At 40.6% G+C, this 20,860-nt stretch overlaps 1 protein-coding gene across 16 annotated transcripts in view; it reads left to right on the forward strand.

Moving 5' to 3' along the window:
• CFAP61 (cilia and flagella associated protein 61) overlaps window positions 1-20,860 on the forward strand; it is a 306,901-nt gene that overhangs the window by 126,631 nt on the left and 159,410 nt on the right. For 7 of the 16 annotated variants that reach the window (XR_010132305.1, XR_010132306.1, XM_063702319.1 and 4 more), the window contains 4 exons: window positions 8,674-8,800; window positions 12,095-12,172; window positions 17,328-17,534; window positions 20,515-20,664. Coding sequence is in view for 14 of the 16 variants with exons in the window: in XM_063702319.1 (XP_063558389.1) it covers window positions 8,674-8,800; window positions 12,095-12,172; window positions 17,328-17,534; window positions 20,515-20,664 (562 nt within the window). In the remaining 2 variants the exon portion in view is untranslated. The remainder of the gene's footprint in view (window positions 1-8,673; window positions 8,801-12,094; window positions 12,173-17,327; window positions 17,535-20,514; window positions 20,665-20,860) is intronic. The other 9 variants (XM_063702312.1, XM_063702315.1, XM_019017258.4 and 6 more) reach the window with 3 other exon arrangements.

A 20,860-nucleotide genomic window follows, 5' to 3' on the forward strand; every position in this document is an offset into this window, starting at 1 on the left:
AGGAGAACTACAAAACACTGCTCAAACAAATCAGAGACGACCCAAACAAATGAAAAACATTCCATGGTCATGGATAGAAAGAATCAATATCATTAAAATGACCATACTGCCCAAAGCAATTTATAGATTCAATACTATTCCTATTAAACTACTATTGACATTCTTCACAGAACTAGAAAAAACTATTTTAATATCCATATGGACCCAAAAAAGAGCCAGAATAGCAAAGGCAATCCTAAGCAAAAAGGACAAAGCTGGAGGCATCACCCTACCTGACTTCAAACTATACTGCAGGGCTACAGTAACTAAAACAGCATGGTACTGGTACAAAAACAGACACATAGACCAATGGAAGAGAATAGAGAACCCAGAAATAAGCCTGTACACCTACAACTATCCAGTCTTCAACAGACCTGACAAAGCAGTGGAAAAAGGATTCCCTATTCAATAAATGGTGCTGGGATAACTGGGTAGCCATATGCAGAATACTGAAACTGGACACCTTACTTACACCATATACAAAAGTTAACTCAAGGATTAAAGACTTAAATGTAAAACACAAAACTATAAAAACCCTGGAAGACAACCTAGGCAGTACCATTCTGGACATAGGAATGGGCAAAGATGTCATGATGAAGATGCCAAAAGCAATTACAACAAAAGAAAAAATTGACACATGGTATCTAATTAAAGAGCTTCTGCACAGCAAAGGAAACTATCCACAGAGTGAACAGACAACCTATAGAATGGAAGAAAAATTTTGCAAACTATGCATCTGACAAAGGTCTAATATCCAGCATCTATAGGGAACTTAAACAAATTTACAAGGAAAAAACAACCCCATTAAAAACTGGGCACCTGTAGTCCCAGCTACTGAGGAGGCTGAGGCGGGAGAATGGCGTGAACCCGCAAGGTGGAGCTTGCAGTGAGCCAGGATCATGCCACTGCACTCCAGGCTGGGCAACAGAGTGAGACTCCGTCTCAAAAAGAAAAAAAAAAACTGGGCAAAGAATGTGAATAGACAGTTTTCAAAAGAAGACATACATGCAGCCAACAATCATAAGAAAAAAAGCTCTACCTCACTAATCATTAGAGAAATGCAGATCAAAACCACAAAGAGATACCATCTCACACCAGTCAGAATGGCTATTACAAAAAAGTAAAAAAGAAAACAGATGGCGAGGTTGCAGAGAAACAGGAATGCTTATACTCTGTTTGTGGGAGTGTAAATTAGTTCAAACATTGTGGAAGACAGTGTGACGACTCCTCAAAGACGTAAAAACAGAAATAACATTCCACCCAGCAACCCCACTACTGAGTATATATCCAAAGGAATATAAATCATTCTAAGGACACATACCCCCACATGTTCATTGCAGCACTATTCACAATAGCAAAGACATGGAATCAATCTAAATGCCCATCAGTGGTAAAGTGGATAAAGAAAATGTGGTACAGATACACCATGGAATACTATGCAGCCATAAAAAAGAATGAGATCTTGTCCTTTGCAGGAACATGGATGGAGCTGGAGGCCATTATCCTTAGCACACTAATGCGGGAACAGAAAACCAAATACCACATGTTCTCACTTATAAGTGGGAGCTAAATGATGAGAACACGTGGACACATAGAGGGGAACAACAGACACTGGGGCAAATCAGAGGGTGGAGGATGGGAGGAGGGAGAGGATCAGGAAACATAATTAATGGATACTAGGCTCAATACCTGGGTGATAAATAATCTCTACAACAAACCCCAATGACACAAGTTTACCTATATAACCAACCTTCACGTGTACCCCCGAACTTTATGTAAAAGTTATTTTTATATATATATAACTTTTACGTATATTTATGTATATATACTTATTACGTATATATATACGTATATATACTTATTATGTATATATATACGTATATATACGTATATATATAACTTTTATGTACATATATATAACTTTTTGTATATATATATAACTTTTATGTGTATGTGTGTGTATACACACCCACACCCACACACACACACATAACCTTGTGTCTAAAACAATTCATCCACTCAATTTGGGGTTGAAAATCCCGGTCTTTTTCCTTCCACTTTCATATATGATATTCTACTTTACTGTGTGTGTGACCTGATTAAATACTAGAAACCCTGATCCTTGAGGTCAAAGTCAGCCAAAAACAGGGAGAAGCAAACCTCTTGTGAAGCAGGTGACCCAGACTGCAGGACTCTGAGGACTCAAGAAGGGGCCAGTTTGGGTGGGGCTTCATCACTTCTTCATCACTTCTTCACGGAGAGGTGTCATTTCCTGAGGACTAATAGATTCGGGCATTCAAGTGCATCAGAGAGAGAAAGCATAAGAGAGAGGTGACCTGGGGAGGTAAAGCCTTGGGAAGCCCTCCAGAGACCTTGCTTTTTCTGTGGATGGAAGAAGCCATGTGGATGGGTAATGAAAAACATAGCTAATCTCCCTCACTGATTCATAGAACTATGCTTGCACCCTTGGGAAAAGAACACTAAACCCTTCTGGTTACTGAGTACACATTCACTTCTGGGAAGATCAGGCAAGGTGATATGTGGAACAGGTAGAGGGAGGTGGGAATGTTCTCCTTCCTGGCTATAGGCCATGGGACTGAAAGATGGGAGTCACCATAATGGCTAAAACGAAAGAATGACTAAAATGAAAGAAGCAACTTCCTATTGGAAACTTGCAGAGAGATGAAAGTAGGGCCACATTTAGGTGCATCCAATGAGGTCCTGCCAGGCCTAAGTCAGTACATAATCATTGGAGCAGACTTTGTTTTATTGGATATTTATTTAGCAGATTTAAAGTTCATTCCACAGAAGGTCTTGGTATCATTTTATAAACCCTCAATGAATACTCTAAATCTCTATGATTTATCTGAGAATAGGGTAAGAAATAAAGATAGCTGCTTGATAATTTGACAACAGTATTCTGTTGGTATGGATGACATAATATATATTTTGAGATCCATGTCATTTTAATTAAGGATTTTAGTTAGTGTTTTTCGTTGAGAATAAAATAGTATGCATCCTTACAACTTTGTCTTAAAGTCATTGTATTTTTCAAGGGGCTTTCTCTAGCAAAAACACAGATGAAGGTCTCCATAACGATTGGTCCGCTTCTAACCTCATGTGCCTTATTTAAAACTTTAAAGAATTTCAGAATTATTTCTCAAAATATGGTCTGGAGTCAATAGCAGTTCAGCTTCACGAGAGCAGAAATTGTGGACTGTCTGGTTCCCTGATGTATCCCCAGCACCCAGAACACACGGGGCACACAGCAGATGTTTAATAAATATTTGTGATGGAGTGAATGAATGATTCTTAATGAATCCATTTTAATCATTGATTTTAAGGAAATATGTCTTAATTGAGTTTATTTCTTACATTTATTCATTTTTCGCTTTTTCCTGCCAATTTCTATGTAGAAGCAATTAGAAGCAATTAAAAGCAATTTCCTTTGTAAAGGAAATACCCTTGTAGCAACAAGTATGTGTCCCGTTTTTGTTTGTTTGTTTGCTATGAGAATGCTTTATTAGGCAAAACCACATACTGTGAAAATGCTTTAAAATGCAACAGGAGGAGATGTGAAGACACAAAGAACAAGTGCATAGTTACACATGGCTATCAGAACACACTAAGTAAAGAATCCACACCTCTTCCACCCTTTACCCAGAAAAGGAAGGAGCTAGATCACCTCCTCCTCAGGTCCCCCACATCTCATTCTAGTTAAAGCAAAAACAAACAGGCTGCTGTTCTCAGCACCCAATGTGGAAGGAATAGTATATATACAGCCACCTTGCCTCAGAGCCTGCCAAAAAAAGGTCACATGTGGAATAAGACTTACCTTCTGATTTTTTTTCTTTTCTTTTCTTTTCTTTTTTTTTTTTTTAGATAGAGTCTCACTCTTTTGCCCAGGCCGGAGTGCAGTGGCACGACTTTGACTCACTGCAACCTCTGCCTCCTGGGTTCTGGGTTCAAGTGATTCTAGTGCCTTGGTCAACCAAGTAGCTAGGATTACAGGCATGAGCCACCATGCACGGCTAATTTTTGTATTTTTAGTAGAGATGGAGTTTCACCGTGTCAGCTGGGCTGGTCTTGAAGTCCTGGTCTCAAGTGATCCTCCTGCCTTGGCCTCCCAAAGTGCTGGGATTACAGGTGTGAGCCACCTCACCCAGCCAGCCTACATTCGGCTTTTTGAGCTGAGTAAAAACCTTTTGGGAAATAGTTCTCAGAGGCAAATACAGACATAGAGAGCAGCCCCATCCAGTAGGAATACACTGTGAGCCATGTGTAATTTTAGATTTTTTAATAGCCACATTAATTTAAAAATCAAAAAGTAGATGAAATTAATTGTAACATTTATTTCTTATTTAACCCATTATGTCCAAAATATTGTTTCAGTGTGTAATCAATATTTAAAAAGCACAAATGAGATACTTTATGTTACTTTTTCGTACCAAGTCCACAATTCAGTGGATATTTTATTCTTACAGCACATCTTAATTCTAAGTACCACATTTCAAGTGTACAGGCTCTTGTACTGGACAGTGTCATTTTAGAGGAGGTCACAAACATACAGCCATAGCCTGTTCCTCCCCCTGAAATTCTAGGAACAAAGGAAAGCTCTGAAATATTCCTCTTTGGTGAATATGAATAGCAGAGATGAATGCAAAATGGTTGTGACCCCTGATCAACAGTAGATTTCCATGGACAGACTGGTGAAACGATGTTTGCAGTTTTGTGCTACTTTGCAGGAAGATAGCCCCATGTCCTACTGAACATTTATTGGGCACCACTGTAGGCTACAAAAAGCCCTGGTCTTTTAAAGTGGACCATGATATGGTCTGAGCTTCAAGCCTTGCTGGGGGAAGATGTCCACTTACTCTCACTTTCCAGTCCAGTATCCAACAACACTCTTTATAACTCAGTTGTAGTATTTATTATATGTAAAAAAGCATGTAATAAGCATGGGGAAGCTCTCTGGCTATCTCCATTCAAGCTTCATGATTAGTTCACTTAACAGCTGTTTATTGAGCATCTACCATGTGCCAGGCATTGCTCTAGCCATGAGGTGGCAGCAGTGAGCAAATAGACCAACACTGCCATCTTTGTCAAGTTTTATTCTAGTGGGAGGAGACAAACTGAAAAACAAAATAAAGAGAAAGTAGGAAGTGCTGTGGAGAAAAATAGAACAGGGAATGAGGATGGAAGGTCAGGGTCCAAATTTTAAATAGGGGGTCAGGGTCAGGGAGGGCATCACTGAAAGGGTGAAGTTTCAGCAAAGACTCAATGTTGAGGTGATGGAACAGGCTCATAGATTTGCTGGAGGAGAATTACAGGTAGGAACTTCTGATGAGGTAACTTCTGATGAGGTAGGAACTTCCTCAGGTAGGAACTTCTGATGAGGTAAGAACTTCTGATGAGGCAGGAACTTCTGATGAGGTAGGAACTTCCTCAGGTAGGGAATTCTGATAAGGTAGGACCTTCTGATGAGATAGGAACTTCTGATGACATAAGAACTTCTGATGAAGTAGGACCTTCTGATGAGGCAGGAACTTCCTCAAGTGGGAACCTCTGATGAGGGACTATGTCTGGCATGTTTGAGGAACAGCACAGTGGCCTGTGCAGCAGAGCAGGGAAACCAAGAAGCCAACTATTTGGAGATGAGTCAGAGCAAGCAGCAATCCCAGAGGGAGGGCACGGGGAAAGAGGCTGTGGTCATGGAGAGTTGGAGAGGGGGCTCTCAGCCACTGTAGAACTTTGGCTTTTACTGGGAGTGCAAGCTTATGCTCGTCAATGTAGCAAAATTATGGTAATTATTAGACTCCCTGCTGAATCATGTTTGTTTAATGAAGCTCGTATATTGTAATCTTATGTATCTTACTTTATGCATTTAAAAACATTCTGAGAGGGGCCATACACATAAAAGAGGTTAAGAACACCTCTATTACTGGGAATTTGAGTATAAGAGTCTTGTGATCTGACTTAACATTTGATAAGCATTGCTCTGGCAAATTGGTGGAGGATGGCTTGTCAGGGACAATGGCAGAAATGTGGAGAGACACTAGAATGCTGTTCCAGCAACCCAGGAGAGAGGTGGTGGAGGCTGGACTAGCACTGGAGGTCTTCGGAAGTCGTTCCATTCTTAGATGCGTTTTGAAAGCAGAGCCAGCCCAAAGTTAGGCTGAAAGAGAGGTGTGCAAGAAAACAGATGAAGCCAAAGGTCTGGGCCTGAACCACTGGAAGGATGGAGTTGCCATTACCTAAGACAGGAAAGACAGCTGGGTGGAGGGCTTTGGAATGGAAACAGTGAGACGACTCTTAGATGGCCATGTCTTTTTCATTTGGGGGATGTAGTGTACTTTAGCTCAAGTTTATCCATATCTTCCACAGTATCTTAAATGTGTTGTCTGACACCAGTTTCTGAGAGAGGCATAATAAACTCTACCAATATGATGGTGAATTTCAAACTCTTCTCATAACCCTGTCCATTTTTACTTCAGTATCCTGGAGCTTTATTGTTAGAGACCTATACATATGGTATTGTTATATCTTCCTAGTGAACTTTTATGATCAAATAAAGACCTTTTTCTCATGATTTTTGCCTTAAGATCTGGTTTATCTGATATTTATATAGCTATGCCAGCTTATTTTTTTTGCTATTAGTTGCCATTCCCTTTTCCTTTCAATTATTTTGGCATTACATATATTTTTGTAACAGCTTTATTGAGATGTAGTTCACATGCCATACAATTTGTCCACTTCAAGTGTACAATTCAGTGGTTTGTAGTAGAGTTACAGCATTGTGCAGTTACCACGTCTATCTGGTTCTAAAACATTTGTATCACCCAAAGGACACCCTGTACCTGTGAAGCTGTCACTCCCATTCTCTTCTCCCCTCAGCCCCCAACAATCACTAACCCACTTTCTATCATCATAAATTTGCCTATTCTGGACATTTCATATAAATGGAATTACACAACACGTGGCCTTTTGTATATGGTTTCTCTCACTTCACACAATGTTTTTAAAGTTCATGCATGTTGGAGTATGCGTCAGTACTTTATTTTCTTTTATGGCCGAATAGTGTTCTGTTGTATGTATCAATCATACTCTGTTTATCTGTTCATCAATTGATGGGCATTTGGGTTGTTTTCTCTTGGGCTATTGTGAATAATGCTGCTATGAAAATTCATGTACAGGTTTTGTGTGGATATATGTTTTTAATTCGCTTGAGTATTTTTCTAGTGCTTTTGTGGTCTTGTTTGTTACATTTACATCTTTAATCCACTGAACTAGATTTTGGTGTAAGGTGGCCATATAACAACCAAGTTCTTATCTTTCACTTAAAATTGCTCATAAACATTATTAAGATGGTATTAATTGTTCATCTTTTTATTAGTTAATTATAGATATAGATATTGTTCTTTGCAAATATGATACTTTGTTCATAATATGGAAGCATGTAGTAAAATTTAAGCACAGATGTTCCCTACAGTTAAAAGTTAAATAGATTAGGATATTTTATTGTATCAGCACGAGGAGGAATGGCATTGTCCCATTGAGTAATAATACCCTAGTAACTGCAGAGAATTCACTGCAAGGCTAGCTACATAATATACGGGACCCATTACAAAATGAAAATGTGAGGCTCTGGCCTGGTGTGGGGCAGTCAGTCTCTCCTTCCCATGAGCTCCAACCCATGGCAAACAGGCATCCAACTAAGGGCTTGCAACCTCTGCACCAGGATGCACTGAACACCTGGGTGGGGGATGGGTAGGAGGTCCACACTGAGTTGATAGCCGAACACGCCATGGCACTGCCTGCCCAAGGTGGGGACAGCCACCCCCTTGGTCTGACCAGAGACTCCATGTGTCATGTAGCTGACTCATGAGCCTCTCTATACCCTTGTCCAGGAACCCCACTGGGTGTTGGCTGAACACGGGCTTCCCCCAGCCAAAGCAACCAGTGTCACCCCTGGCAGAAGGAGGAGGCAGCTGTCATGAGGCAGGAATGGGGAGGCTGTCTAGGGCCCAGGGTGCCAGGGGCAGGGAGCAGGTAGGAGAAAACCATCATGGAGAGACTGTGGGGAGCACACGTGAGCAGAGGCTCCAAGGCCCCTGACATGCTCCATTGTGTCACTTAACTTCACTTAAAAGCATGAAGTCAAAGATAAAATTAGTAAGAATTTTTGAACGGTGGCCTCAGAACAATAAACTCTGAGTGTGAGGCTCTAAAAAGCACACAGCACTGTGCTGCTCCCTGGGTCCCACACTCATGAAGCCAGCCCTGGTGCACTGTGACTTCTTTGTAACATAATTTAAAAATTGGAAGGATTTTGACTCTGTTTATGAAATAAATCATAGTGCTATTTTAAATTAAATGTATTTAAAGTATCTCTGTGTTGTCTTTGGTTAATGGCATTATCGGTGATATTTACCTTATTCTTCACACTTTTTTGTGTTTCAGGTTTTCTATAACGAAATGAGTTACTTTTATAATTACTCAAACCCCAGTGTTATATAAACATACTTTACTGGATATTATTTTATATAAGTGTGATATGTTACAATTCTGTCTCCATTTGGCGGGGAATACATATTTAGTACTTTAACTTAAAAATATATTCCTCTCCTTACCCAGGTCCATTAATATAAGATTCGCCACTCTCTTGGATACTCCTGGTGTGGAAAATCTTGTCAGCACCCTCATGTTGAATAAAAGCATATTGGAGGACTTAGACCATTACAACAAGGCTCGCAAAGACCCTGTAAGTACCTATTGTGACCAGACCTCAGGATATGGGACCACTAAGATGACCCGTGTAGATTCAGCCCTGAAACTTCCTTGGATCTGAGTTGGAAAATCCTATGGCAGGGGGAGTGGAGGTAGAGTTAGAAGATGGGAGCAAGAAGAGAAAACTATGGAGACTGGAGCTTGAGGAAGTGAGACCATTCTCAGTGGGGATCCCCCAAAGGGATCAGATACCCAAAATCCTTCTCAGGAAGATAGAAAATTTGGACTTGATCCAAACAATCATATCAAAATGAGATGGATCCTAGTCTTTGGGATAGGTAGATACAGTATGACCATGGTTAGGGAAGGGTAGCTTAGGAATCCATGGGTATATGGTGCCCACCTCAGCAGCACTGGGTACCAGATTGAGGGTAGTGGGACCCTATTTGAGCCTATGAGATGATGAGTCTGACCAGACCCTTTTGTTGAGCTGGCTGCATACCCCAGGATTACATGGGCTGGGAAAGATCCTGCATGATAAATGTTGGGTTCTCTTTCTAGTGTAGTAATGCATGCATGTGCTATGGCAAAAGTCAGGCTTGTGGCAGTCTGTAAATTAATACTGCTGTCTTAGGGCCATGACAGTTAATCTGACTACACATGGAAAGATGAAAGAATATTGTGCATAGTCACTTTTTTGATACATTTTATTTTGAAAAAAAAATTATTGAGGTATAACCAATAAACAGTGTGATGGATTTCACAATTTGCATACACCATGTAACCAGCACATGTTTTAAGAAACAGACTTAACCACAGCCTGCTGGAAGTCCCCTGATGCCTCTACTCAGGCCTTTCCCTAAGTTAATACCACCTTGCTTCTAAGATCAGAGATTGGCTATGCCTATTTTTGAACTCTACATAAATGGAATCATACCGTTTGTTTTCTGATATCAAGTTTCTTTTGCTCAGCAATGTTTGTAAGAGTCATCCATATTATAGCATGAAGTATTTCATGGCATGAATATACCACCATTTATTTCTTCATTCTACTGTTGAGGTCTTTCAGGGAGTTCCAGTTATTTGCTCTTTTGGAAAAAAAACCTTTTAGTTAATTTTTAAGTCATCAGGAGGGAGACGCCAAACACCTAAACATAATGTCATATACACAAATGTTTACTATTTATAAAGGCATCAGAGTAAATTGAAATAAAACTTCCCTTCAGCACATGGTTTTTGCTTTGGTTTGTCTTGCACTCTTTTGGTTCTTCATTTTTTGCTCCTTCCCTCCTGGCCCTCTAAGTGGTATGAGGTCAAGTCCTGGTTCTCAAAGTATGGTCTAAGGAACCTTGGGGGTCTCTGAAACATGAATTTTCTGGGAGTCTGCAAGGTAAAAACTGTTTTATTCCTTTTCCACTGTGTTGAGATCTGTACTTATGACACATAAGTACATATGTACTTATGATCTGTACTTATGTACTTACGGCATTGGGTGAAACCAATGCCACCTCAGAGTAGGTCATGGAAGTGTCAGCAAACATCCTAGTGGTCCTGGTGTTCTTCACCGTCATCCCAGTAACTGCAGAAAGAGCAAACCACAGTGGAATATCCCTGCACACCTATCAGAATGACTAAAACAAAATAGCGATGCCACTAGCCGCTAAATGCTGGCAAGGATGTGGGGAAACTGGATCTCTAGTGTTGCTGGTGGGAATGTAGAATGGTGCGGCCACTCTGGAAAATATTTTGGCTGTTTATTTTTTTATTTTTATTTATTTATTTGTTTATTTTGAGACAGAGTCTCACTCTTGTTGCCCAGGCTGGAGTGCAATGGCGCGATCTTGGCTCACTGCAACCTCCGCCTCCCGGGTTCAAGGGATTCTCCTGCCTCAGCCTCCTGAGTAGCTGGGATTACACGTGCCTGCCTGTAATTTTTGAATTTTTAGTAGAGATGGGGTTTCACCATATTGGCCAGGCTGGTCTCGAACTCCTGGCCTCAGGTGATCTGCCTGCCTCAGCCTCTCAAAGTGCTGGGATTACAGGCGTGAGCCACCGTGCCCAGCATTGACTGTTTATTTAAAAACTAAAACTGCAACTATCTTATGGCCTAACATTTGCATTTGTGGGCATTTGATCCAGAGAAATGAAGAGTTTACACTAATGTTCATAGCAGCTATTGTCAGCAAAGATATCCTTCAACAGATGAATGGTTAAACACACTGTGGCACATCATGTCATGGAATACTACTCAGCAGTGAAAGGAATGAACTCTTGATACATGCCTTGGCTTGGATAAATCTCCAGAGAATTATACTGAGTGGGGAAAAAAGCCAACCCCTACAGGTTGTATCCTCTAGCGTTCCATTTGTATGATACTTTGAAGTGACAAGATTTTAGAAATGGAGAACAGGTTATCTGATGCCAGAGGTTAAGGATGCGGGGATGGTGGGGACAGAGGGGGCAACTCAAGGGATGTTGTGGTATTAGAACTGTTCAATGTTCTGACTGTAGTGGTGGATACATAAACCTATAGAGGTGATGAAATCATGTGAAACTTCATACACCACACACACACACACACCCACAATTGTATCAATGTTGGTTTCCTGCTTGTAGTATTAGACTATGGTTTTGCAAAATGTTATTATTAAGGGATACTGAACAAAGTGTACAAGAAATTTCTGTTTTATTTCTTACACTGCATGTAAATCTACAAGTATGTCAATTAAAGAGAAAGAAAAGGAAAAGCCAGTTTCACTAAGGAATATCCTTGATGAAGCAGTAAAATTATTAAGTTTATTAAGTCTCAACCCTGAGGCCAGGTGTGGTGGCTCACGCGTGCAATCCTAGCACTCTGGGAGCCCAAGGTGGGTGGATTCCTTGAGGCCAGGAGTTCAAGACCATCCTGGGCAACATGGTGTAACCTCGTCTCTACTAAAAATACAAAAATTAGCTGAGCATGATGGGGCACGCCTGTAGTCCCAGTTGCTTGGGAGGCTGAGGCGCAAGAATTCCTTGAACTCAGGAGGCTGCAGTGAGCCGAGATCATGCCATTGCACTCCAGCCTGGGCAACAAGAGCAAAACTCCATCTCAAAAAAAAATAATAATAATAATAATAATAATAATAATAATATCTCATAGGGTTGGTGTGAGGACCCGGTGGACATAGGGAAGGCATTTAACTTACTACCTGGCCAAAAGTAGGTGTTGATAGATGTTTGTTCTGTTGTTGTTATGTGAACGTGGTTAAGACCCACTGTTGCCTGCTTTCAAAAACATTCATAGCCATATTTTTAAGGGTCTTAAAATATATGCTTATCTTTTCAGGATGGAACACCGCTGCAGGCATTTGTAGCTGAAGTTGCAGAACAAATAGTTGGTATTGCAGTGATCAGAAATGAAATGGTAAATTGTGAAGTGGATATAAATTTCTTTGATTGTGCCTTGCTATATCATGAATTAGCCCACAGTGCCCCTTTTGGAGTTGTACTTTTACTTATTTAATGTGAATGCCTCCTTTCTCTGATGGATATCATCGTCATCTGCCTCTATCCCACTTGGAGGACTTGCAATTCTCCATTTTTTTGCAGTTCAGAATATTTAATATATTACAAAGACTACATGAAAACATTCTCACCCTAAAAACTCAGATAACTTTCCACCACCTATACATATATTAATATATTCCATATATTAATATATTCTAAGTATTACTACTGTAGTCATGCATTTATCCCTTCCAGCATTCTTCTTTGCACTTTATTACATATATCGTGTGTGTGTGTGTGTGTCAAATGGAAATGCCATTTTATTTTTTCCCAGTGCACAGCCAGCTATTTCAAAGCATTTATTACTGAATAATCCATTCGTTCCCTTTTGATTTTAAAATGCTGCTTTTACATTTATTAAGTTTCTATATGCCTATGTCTATTTTTAAACTCTGTTCTGTTCCGTGGATTTATCTGTTGATACCTATTGCATTATCATGTGCTTTTATATCTAATAGGGGAGTGTTCTCTCATTTGGTGTCTTCTAAATTTTCTTGTTTTTTGTTCTTGGTTATTTCCTCTCCCAAACCTTGTAATATTTATTATTAATATAGTTGTACCTACGTGGATTCTATAGAACAATTTAGGCAGAATTGACATTAAAATATAGAGACTTCCCTATTAGGATCATGGATCATGGCTTTCTATGTTGTTGTTGTTGTTGTTGTTGTTGTTGTTGTTGTTGTTGTTGAACTTTTTGGGTTCTTCAGAAACGTTTTATGGCTTCTTTCATGTGGTTTTCTTTGCCTCGTATTTTGTGCCATATGAGTTTTTGTTTGTCCTGTGGGTCCACTCTCCACCTTTCTCCACCCTGTTCTGTCTCAGGGAGCCTGACTGATGGGCACAGCATTATGGGTACCTTTGCCTTTTGGCCGCCCGTTGGGTTTGGTGGATGGAGAGCCCTGACAGAAGGAGGGAACAGTGACGTCAGGTGCCTCAGCAGGCTGATCGCCACTGAGTTCCCTGAGATTTCAAGGCAGGCTCTTCATGATACTCTCCTTTTGGATTCCTGTAACCAGCCCTCCTCCCACTCCACCCTCTTAGAGTGGGAATAGCTTGTAGTTGCTGCTGCACAGTCCCTACTTATCTCCTTACACCTACCCCATCCTTGTAAATATTCCCTTTGTTAAATCGCCCTCCAGTTATCCTAATTTGATCATACTGTTTCCTGCTGGGACCCTGACCTGACACAGTTCTAGACATTGATCACGTATTTCTACATGTTTTATGATTTCTCTTGGTATTCTGAGTATACACTTTTTCTCATATTTTCTAAATGTTTGTCTTATGTATGGAAAAGCTACTAGTGTTTGTATTTTGGTCTTGTATTCAATCACCTTTATGAAATATCTTTGAGCTTGGAGAGTTTTTCAGCTGATTCTCTTTTCTGCCGCAGCATCACCTCCACCCTATTCTACTGGTCAGACCAGTTAGAGGGCACGCTCAGACACAAGGGGTGGAGGCAGACTTCTCTCGATGGGGGTGTGGCAGAGTCACTTTGCAGAAGAGCATGAGTGATGTGGGATGAGAGGTACTGTCCTGGTGGTCATCTTAGGATTCTTTGGATAAGAGAACCTGCTACACCTTCCTTTTCAATATTTATACCTTTAGTCTTTTTCCAGTTTTAGTGTATGGATAGAACAACATTGAGTAGTAGTGTTAATAATAGCTGGCTTTCTGGTGTTCTTGATTTTAATGGAATGATTCTACACTTTCCTTCATTTAGCGTAATCGTGGCTGTAGGTTCCTGATAGATATCCCTCATCAAGTAAGGGAAATTTTCTTCTCTTTCTATCTTATTAAAAGTTTTTATTATGAATGAGTGTTGAATTTTATCAAATGTGTTTTTGACATCGAGATGTTCACATGGCTTTATTTCTTTAATATATTACACACTTTTCTCTTTCTTAGATTTATTCCTCTTTTTGATCCAATATTTCTTGGAGTTAGTTAATCTTTTAGAGATGGTGTTGGGTAGTAAGGTCCCTGAGTCTACACAAATATGATAAGTTTTCATTGGTCCTCATACTTGTATACTCATTTGGCTGTGTGTAGAATTCTATTCAAATTATTATTATTTTGGAAATGGAGTCTTGCTCTATCCCCCAGGCTGGAGTTCAGTGATGTGATCTTGGCTCACTGCAGCCTCTGCCTCCCGGGTTCAAGCGATTCTCCTGCCTCAGCCTCCTTAGTAGCTGGAATTACAGGTGTGCACCACCACGCACGGCTAATTTTTGTATTTTTAGTAGAGATGGGGTTTCACCATGTTGGCCAGTCTGGTCTTGAACTCCTGACTTCAGATGATCTGCCCCCCTCAACCTCCCAAAGTGCTGGGATTACAGGCATCAGCCACCTGCGCCAGCCTCATTCTAATTATTTCTCATCAGAATGTTGTCTTCCAGTATCCAATGTCATTGATAAAATATAATCTGATACCAACCTGATTCTTGATCCTTTATGAATAAATGTGTGTTTCTTTGCTCTCCTTCTTGAGCATTAAATTTTCTTTTTGTATCTGGAATTCTGAAATTTTGCCAAGAAATATCATGTCTCTTGGCAGTTTGTCTTCTATGATTTCATTAATTATTTCTTCTCCTCCATTTTCTTCATTCTCCTTTTCTTAAATTCTTTTTTAGATGGATATTAGATCTTTTGAATTGATTCTTCAATGTTTCTAAACATATATATGTTACATTTTACTCATCATTTTAGATTTCCTCAATTTTGTCTTCCAAATCTCTAATTCTTCAGTTGTGTTTATTCTATTACCCAAGTATTCTATTGGAATCTTTATTTCAGAGTTCACCTATTTAACGTCCGAGTCTCTTTCTTGTTCTCTTATTGTTCCTTTTTGGTATCAGCTTGTTTATTACATGCAAGATCCTTTTTGATCTCTCTGAGTACACTCTGTAGAATTTTTTTAAAAATTCTCTGCTATTTCCTGAATAATTTGTCTTCTCTGCAGTAAGTTGTATGTTTCTCTATGCTGGTCTCTTTTTATTTGTCAGTTTTCCTCAAAAGTCTGTCCATGTCATGAGTGAAAGATTAAATGATCAATTTGGGTGGCTGGCATGGGTATCCTTGACAGTTGTGCTTGTATGTTTCTCCATGGCATCTCCCCTGTCATTGGTAATGCCACCGCCCCTCTGTTTGATTGGGAGGGATGGCAGTATCTGGCTTCCCCTTGTGTGCTTGAATGGAGTACCAGCCGGCAGGCAGGGACTCCAGGTGACCCAAGGTAAGAAGGTTAAACCTAGTGGTAGGGTTTCCTTCCAATGTAAAACTGCCTTACTTTTTTGTCCTCCATTATGCTCTCATTACACCAAAAATAATTTTTGTTGTTGTTATTTTAAGGGATTTGGGATGGGAAGAAAATTAGATGCACATGGCCCATCTGCTGTTTTGAGCTAATAACCTCTGTTGGCTCTTTGCTTTTTGTTTTTCAATGATTTCTCAGCCCTATACTTATCACTCATTTTATTTTATAATGAGAGATGCCTCCTTGGTAATTAAAGAAAAGTCTTATAGTATAAAGGCCACTACAGGGTCAATGCAGATTGAAAGGTTGCCAGAACTGCCCTAGGGTTCCGCCACTGGCCCGGTTACCCTGAGCTCTGTGCTTTGTGACAGAAGCTGGAAAGGCAGGGGACCTCGAGGAGCTTGGCCACAGATGCCATAGTTTTCATGGATTTGCTGGTGCCAGCCTTGCTGATCACAGAACACATCAGGGGCCTTGCATTCTCCAATTTCTGTTCTTGAAAGTAGACTTTTAAAACAATTTTACTGTGGAAAACAAGGAGAAATATAAGTTGGTGTTTTGCAACCTGCATATGATTTGATTTTTCCTGCATTTTGGGTGCATTTACTGCTGCTGTCATCAGAGAGTCACACTCACCTTGGAGTGCTCCCCTCCCCCCACGCTCCTGACAGCGTGCACTGCTGGGAGGTGACACAGGACAGGCTGGCCCAGGGCACAGTTAGCATGAAGGAGACCTGGGATCCCAGTGCAGTGTGGGGACAGAGGGGGGACCAGAACTGGGCCTGTGGAAACAAGAGCAGTGTGCCTGATATTTCCTTTACATGGGAAGATACTCATCAGTCCTTTAAACTCCTTCCTCTGTAAAAATATTACACATCAAGGGGGATAGAAGGTTTAAGAAGTGCACAGGGATAAGGCCCAATTATGCAGTTTTATTGTAGGCCAGCCAGCCATACATGTAATCAAAGTGTATGACTTGGGGCCAGGCATGGTGGCTCACACCTGTAATTCCAGCACTTTGGGAGGCCGAGACAGGCAGATCACTTGAGGCCAGGAGTTCAAGACCTGCCTGGCCAACATGGTGAAACCCTATCTCTACTAAAATTACAAAAAAATTAGCCAGGCGTGATGGTGGGCGCCTGAAATCCCAGCTGCTTGGGAGGCTGAGGTGGGAGGATCTCTTGAACCCAGGAGGTGAAGATTGCAGTGAGCGAAGATCACGCCAGTGCATTCCAGCCTAGGTGACAGAGTGATACTGTCTCAAACGAAACAAAACAAAACAAAGTGTGTAACTTGGGGGTGACACATTTCCACACTAACAGGTGAATAGTAATGCATCAGAGAACACCAGTGGCTCTGTTTGCTCGACTCCTGAATTTCCCACGGGCTCCGTCTCTTGTGCTGACTGGCTTGTGTTCACATCACCTGGCAGTGTCACGGAGCTGCTGTCCTGCCGCTTGGCCAATGGCACAGACTCGGGGCTCTCTGAGTTGATAGCAGCCATGGGTATGGAAGGAGCACATTACAAGCTGTGCTGCCATCCCCCAAAGACAATCCATCAGAACAACTAGCGCTCAGGAAACGTAATTTCTAATTTAAAGAATTTACCATGAAGATGAGGTGGCAAATATGGAAGAGAAAAATACATTTCTTACTATCATACCTAAAGTAATTTTTAAAAGATATTTATCACAGAATGCATGCCGTTTGTTTAAAATGCTTGTAGAAACCATCCCTTCTGTCTCTTCTGTAGGACATTGAGTACATACGGTCCCATTACAACATTGAAGATTTCATCTACTTCGGTCACCACCAGCGCGAAGAACACGGGCACATGCATCACTTTGCCCTCAACCCCATTTTCCGGCACTACACCAAGTTCTTTCTGAAGGAGATCCTGCGTTTAGGCTTTAAATCCTGTCTCTACTACCATGTTTACCCAAAATCCAGAGAAGGCAAGGTAAGAGAATGGTGCAATTCACTTTCCCAGCAGGTCAGCGTTCACAGTGTTGTTGGTGTTGTGCGCCGCATTCTATTCATTCCTCTCATGATGGGTTTTGATGATAACATGGGTCTGAATTTCCAATGGCCATATTTAGTTTGGCCTTTTTCATAAACTACAGTGACATTCTGTAGGCTTCGAATTTCTGACACAATCACAACTAACATAATTGGTAGTACAATATGTTGGCTTTTCTATATTGACAAAATAGAGACTGAAAACCGTGCAGAAATGCTCTAAGAGCATGAAGATCTAATAATTTCTTATGATACATGAGTACAATGCCAACATGATCCTATTCTGTTCCTTCAAGCAAAGAACATTTCAGTGATGAATCCATAGAATAAATTAATTCTATTTTAGAAGACTGGTGTGCTATCCCAGCATTCCAAATAAGCACTATACACACCCCTACTAGGTGATGGAGAGAAAGTGCGGAGATGCCTGATGCCGATGTAACCCCATGTAACACTTGCCACATTTGCATGGAGTAATACTGTGGTAATGGACGCGAATCTGATGTGTATACGTGGTGTGTATGTGCGTGCACAGATAGCAAGCCCTCCATCTTACTTGCATACCTCCCATCCCACTTTAGTGTTCCTCATAGCACTCACCACCAACTGAAGTTATCTATTTTACCATGAACGCAGCCGTGCTTTTATCTGTCTTGTTCAAAGCTGTATCCCCATTGCCTAGAAGAGTCACAAACACACACACACACAGAGACACCCCACACACTCTCATGCATTCAAGCACGTATACCACACTCTCACACACACTCATGCATTCACACATATACTCACCCCCCTCCCCCACACGCACACACTCACACACTCATATAAGGTGTCTGGTTGTTCCACAGGCGAAGGCCTATTCAAGATAGATTCCCAAGGGGTTTTTTCCTGCAAATTGGTCTCTCAGTCACTGACAACATTGGTCCTCAACTTGATGTAGACTTGGGGGTGAAGGGATTCAACCACTAGAACAGGTAGAAGTTGTCCCGTAAGATTCCACTCATGAACTCAAACTTTCCCATGTTCTGCCTAGAGTCTTTGACATTGTCTCATCAGCACAAGGGGCTAAGGGATCTTAAAATGCCTTATTATTAATATGTCTATTTATTAAACAATCTAAAGTGTGTTAGTACATATACACAAAACAATAATTTTGCCAGTGAATTTTATTTAACAAAAACCTTTTGGAGAAGTCCAGAAAACCTTTTGGAGAAGTCCAGAGGGAATGGGGAAGAAAGAAGAAAAACAGAAAAGGTTTTGAGTGAGATATAGACTCTGCTCTAGTTTTTTTTTTGTTTTTGTTTTTTCCTGTCAAAATGCAGCAGCATGGCAATGAAATGGCCCAGCTTTGAACTCACTGAGATGGGAAGGTAACAGTTCTGCTGGAAAATCCTGGTCCTGCACGGTTTTCTTTTACTTTGCACTTGGCCAAATGCCAGTTTTGTGACCTTCAGGATGTGATATTAAATTCTTGTTTTTATTCATGAAGTTGCCTGGATGTTCTGGGTTAGAGAAAGTCCATTTGCATCCATAATAAAAATAATACCTTGGGCATTTCATTAAATGTTTATACATTTACCTCAATAGTATGAAATTAGGAATATGTTCCACACTGTTGTATATAGCCTCTAAAAACATGCTTGGAAACAGATTTCTTCTCAGTCTGCCCTTCCAGTTGATTTCACATAATCATTTAAAACAAGTGTATGAAGCAGTTCCAAATAATTTGGGTAAGAATTCCCAAATTCTGCTATGAATCCCCAGTTGACTACAGTAAAGTTGAGCTTTTTGGCTCACATTATGGGGATGGTTTTCTCTGTATCCCTCTGGTCAGGGCATGTATTAAGAGCTCTTCCAGGCATAAAAACAGGGTGCTGGCTAGGGTTCTGTTTTTTAGTTTGCGAAGTCAGGGTCTGAAGTTCAGTGGTGAAGGATTTTAGAAAACCATTTTAGAAGCTCTTAGAAGTGCCAGGGCTATTTTTAGAACTGCAAAAAAGTCATATGTAAACCATCTATTTATTAAAATGCATCTACGGTGTTTTTCTGTCTTTGCTTTCCAGTCTAAATTCAATAAATGTATCATTAAAAGTTTTGATTTTACAGTCTTAACTCTTCAGATTTAAATGGTTACAATGTCCTTAGTTCATTTCACCAAAACCCCTAAGATTTCATAAATGTGACAGAAATAAAGATCACCATGTTTGATTTTCTCTGCTAAGTTTTTAAAACTGGATAAAATCAATATTTAAAGCATTCCCCTAAGACATGATTTATCATAGTTCATTTCAATAAGTATAAATCCAACTCATAATTTAGTATTAGTCTAGATGTAAATAATATGATCTACTTCTCCCATACCCACCCCCACTTCCTAGTTTTATCTTTTTGTTCTAAAACAGTTTTTGTTGTTGTTGTTGTTGTTGTTGTTGTTGTTGTTTAACAAAGGTCTGGTTGAAGTCACTGTGAGTGACTTACAAACAGGAGGATTTTTACATCCCTGCTAAGTTACCCCTTGGATGACATTTTTATCTATGTGTCTTCTTAAAGCAGCTTGTGCCAAACATGCAAAGGTTAACAGGATGCAGATAACACAGCTTAATGGGGTCAGATCAAGCTGATGCATGATCACTATGGAGAAGAATATCCTCCCGGGGAAAATACTTGTACTGAAAAATCCCATAAACCAAACCACTTGTTTATCTGTCATTCCCACAGAGATAGTAATGTAATTACTCTCGTAATTATCTTCATTAGTGTCAGGCATTATCTACAATTCATTCCTCTGCTCGAAGAGTGTGTTTGTTTATTTGCTGATTTTTTTTTTCCTCTCTGACTTGGCCGAGTGAAGAGTTTTGTATTTGTAAAGCTGTACGCAGACATCTGTGCTGAGCCTCTCTGACATTCTCTCCCCTAAAATATAGATTGCTGTCTTTCAGTTCCAGAACCCCTACGCCCACTCCCTGACATCTGCCCTTCATTACTTGGTTCCCGTGCGACCACGACGACAGATTGTCTATCCTCTGGAAAAGCTTGGCATAAACGCTCCATCAAAGGCGGTCTCCAAGGATCCGGTGGGTAGCAGGGCGGCAGGCAGGGCGGCGCGGTGCCAGCTCCCGCGGGCCTGGCAGATGGGGTGGCAGTGCTGTCTTCACAGGAGCAGGCTGCTTCTTAATTACAGGGAACCTGGTGCTCATACCCTTACAGGCGGAGCCCCGCGAAGGCTCCCCTGCAGCTCTTTCCCTCAAGTCGTTATTTCCCGGGAAGCCT

Source organism: Gorilla gorilla, chromosome 21 (assembly GCF_029281585.2).
Source record: "Gorilla gorilla gorilla isolate KB3781 chromosome 21, NHGRI_mGorGor1-v2.1_pri, whole genome shotgun sequence".
In the NCBI taxonomy this organism is placed as follows: Eukaryota; Metazoa; Chordata; class Mammalia; order Primates; family Hominidae; genus Gorilla; species Gorilla gorilla.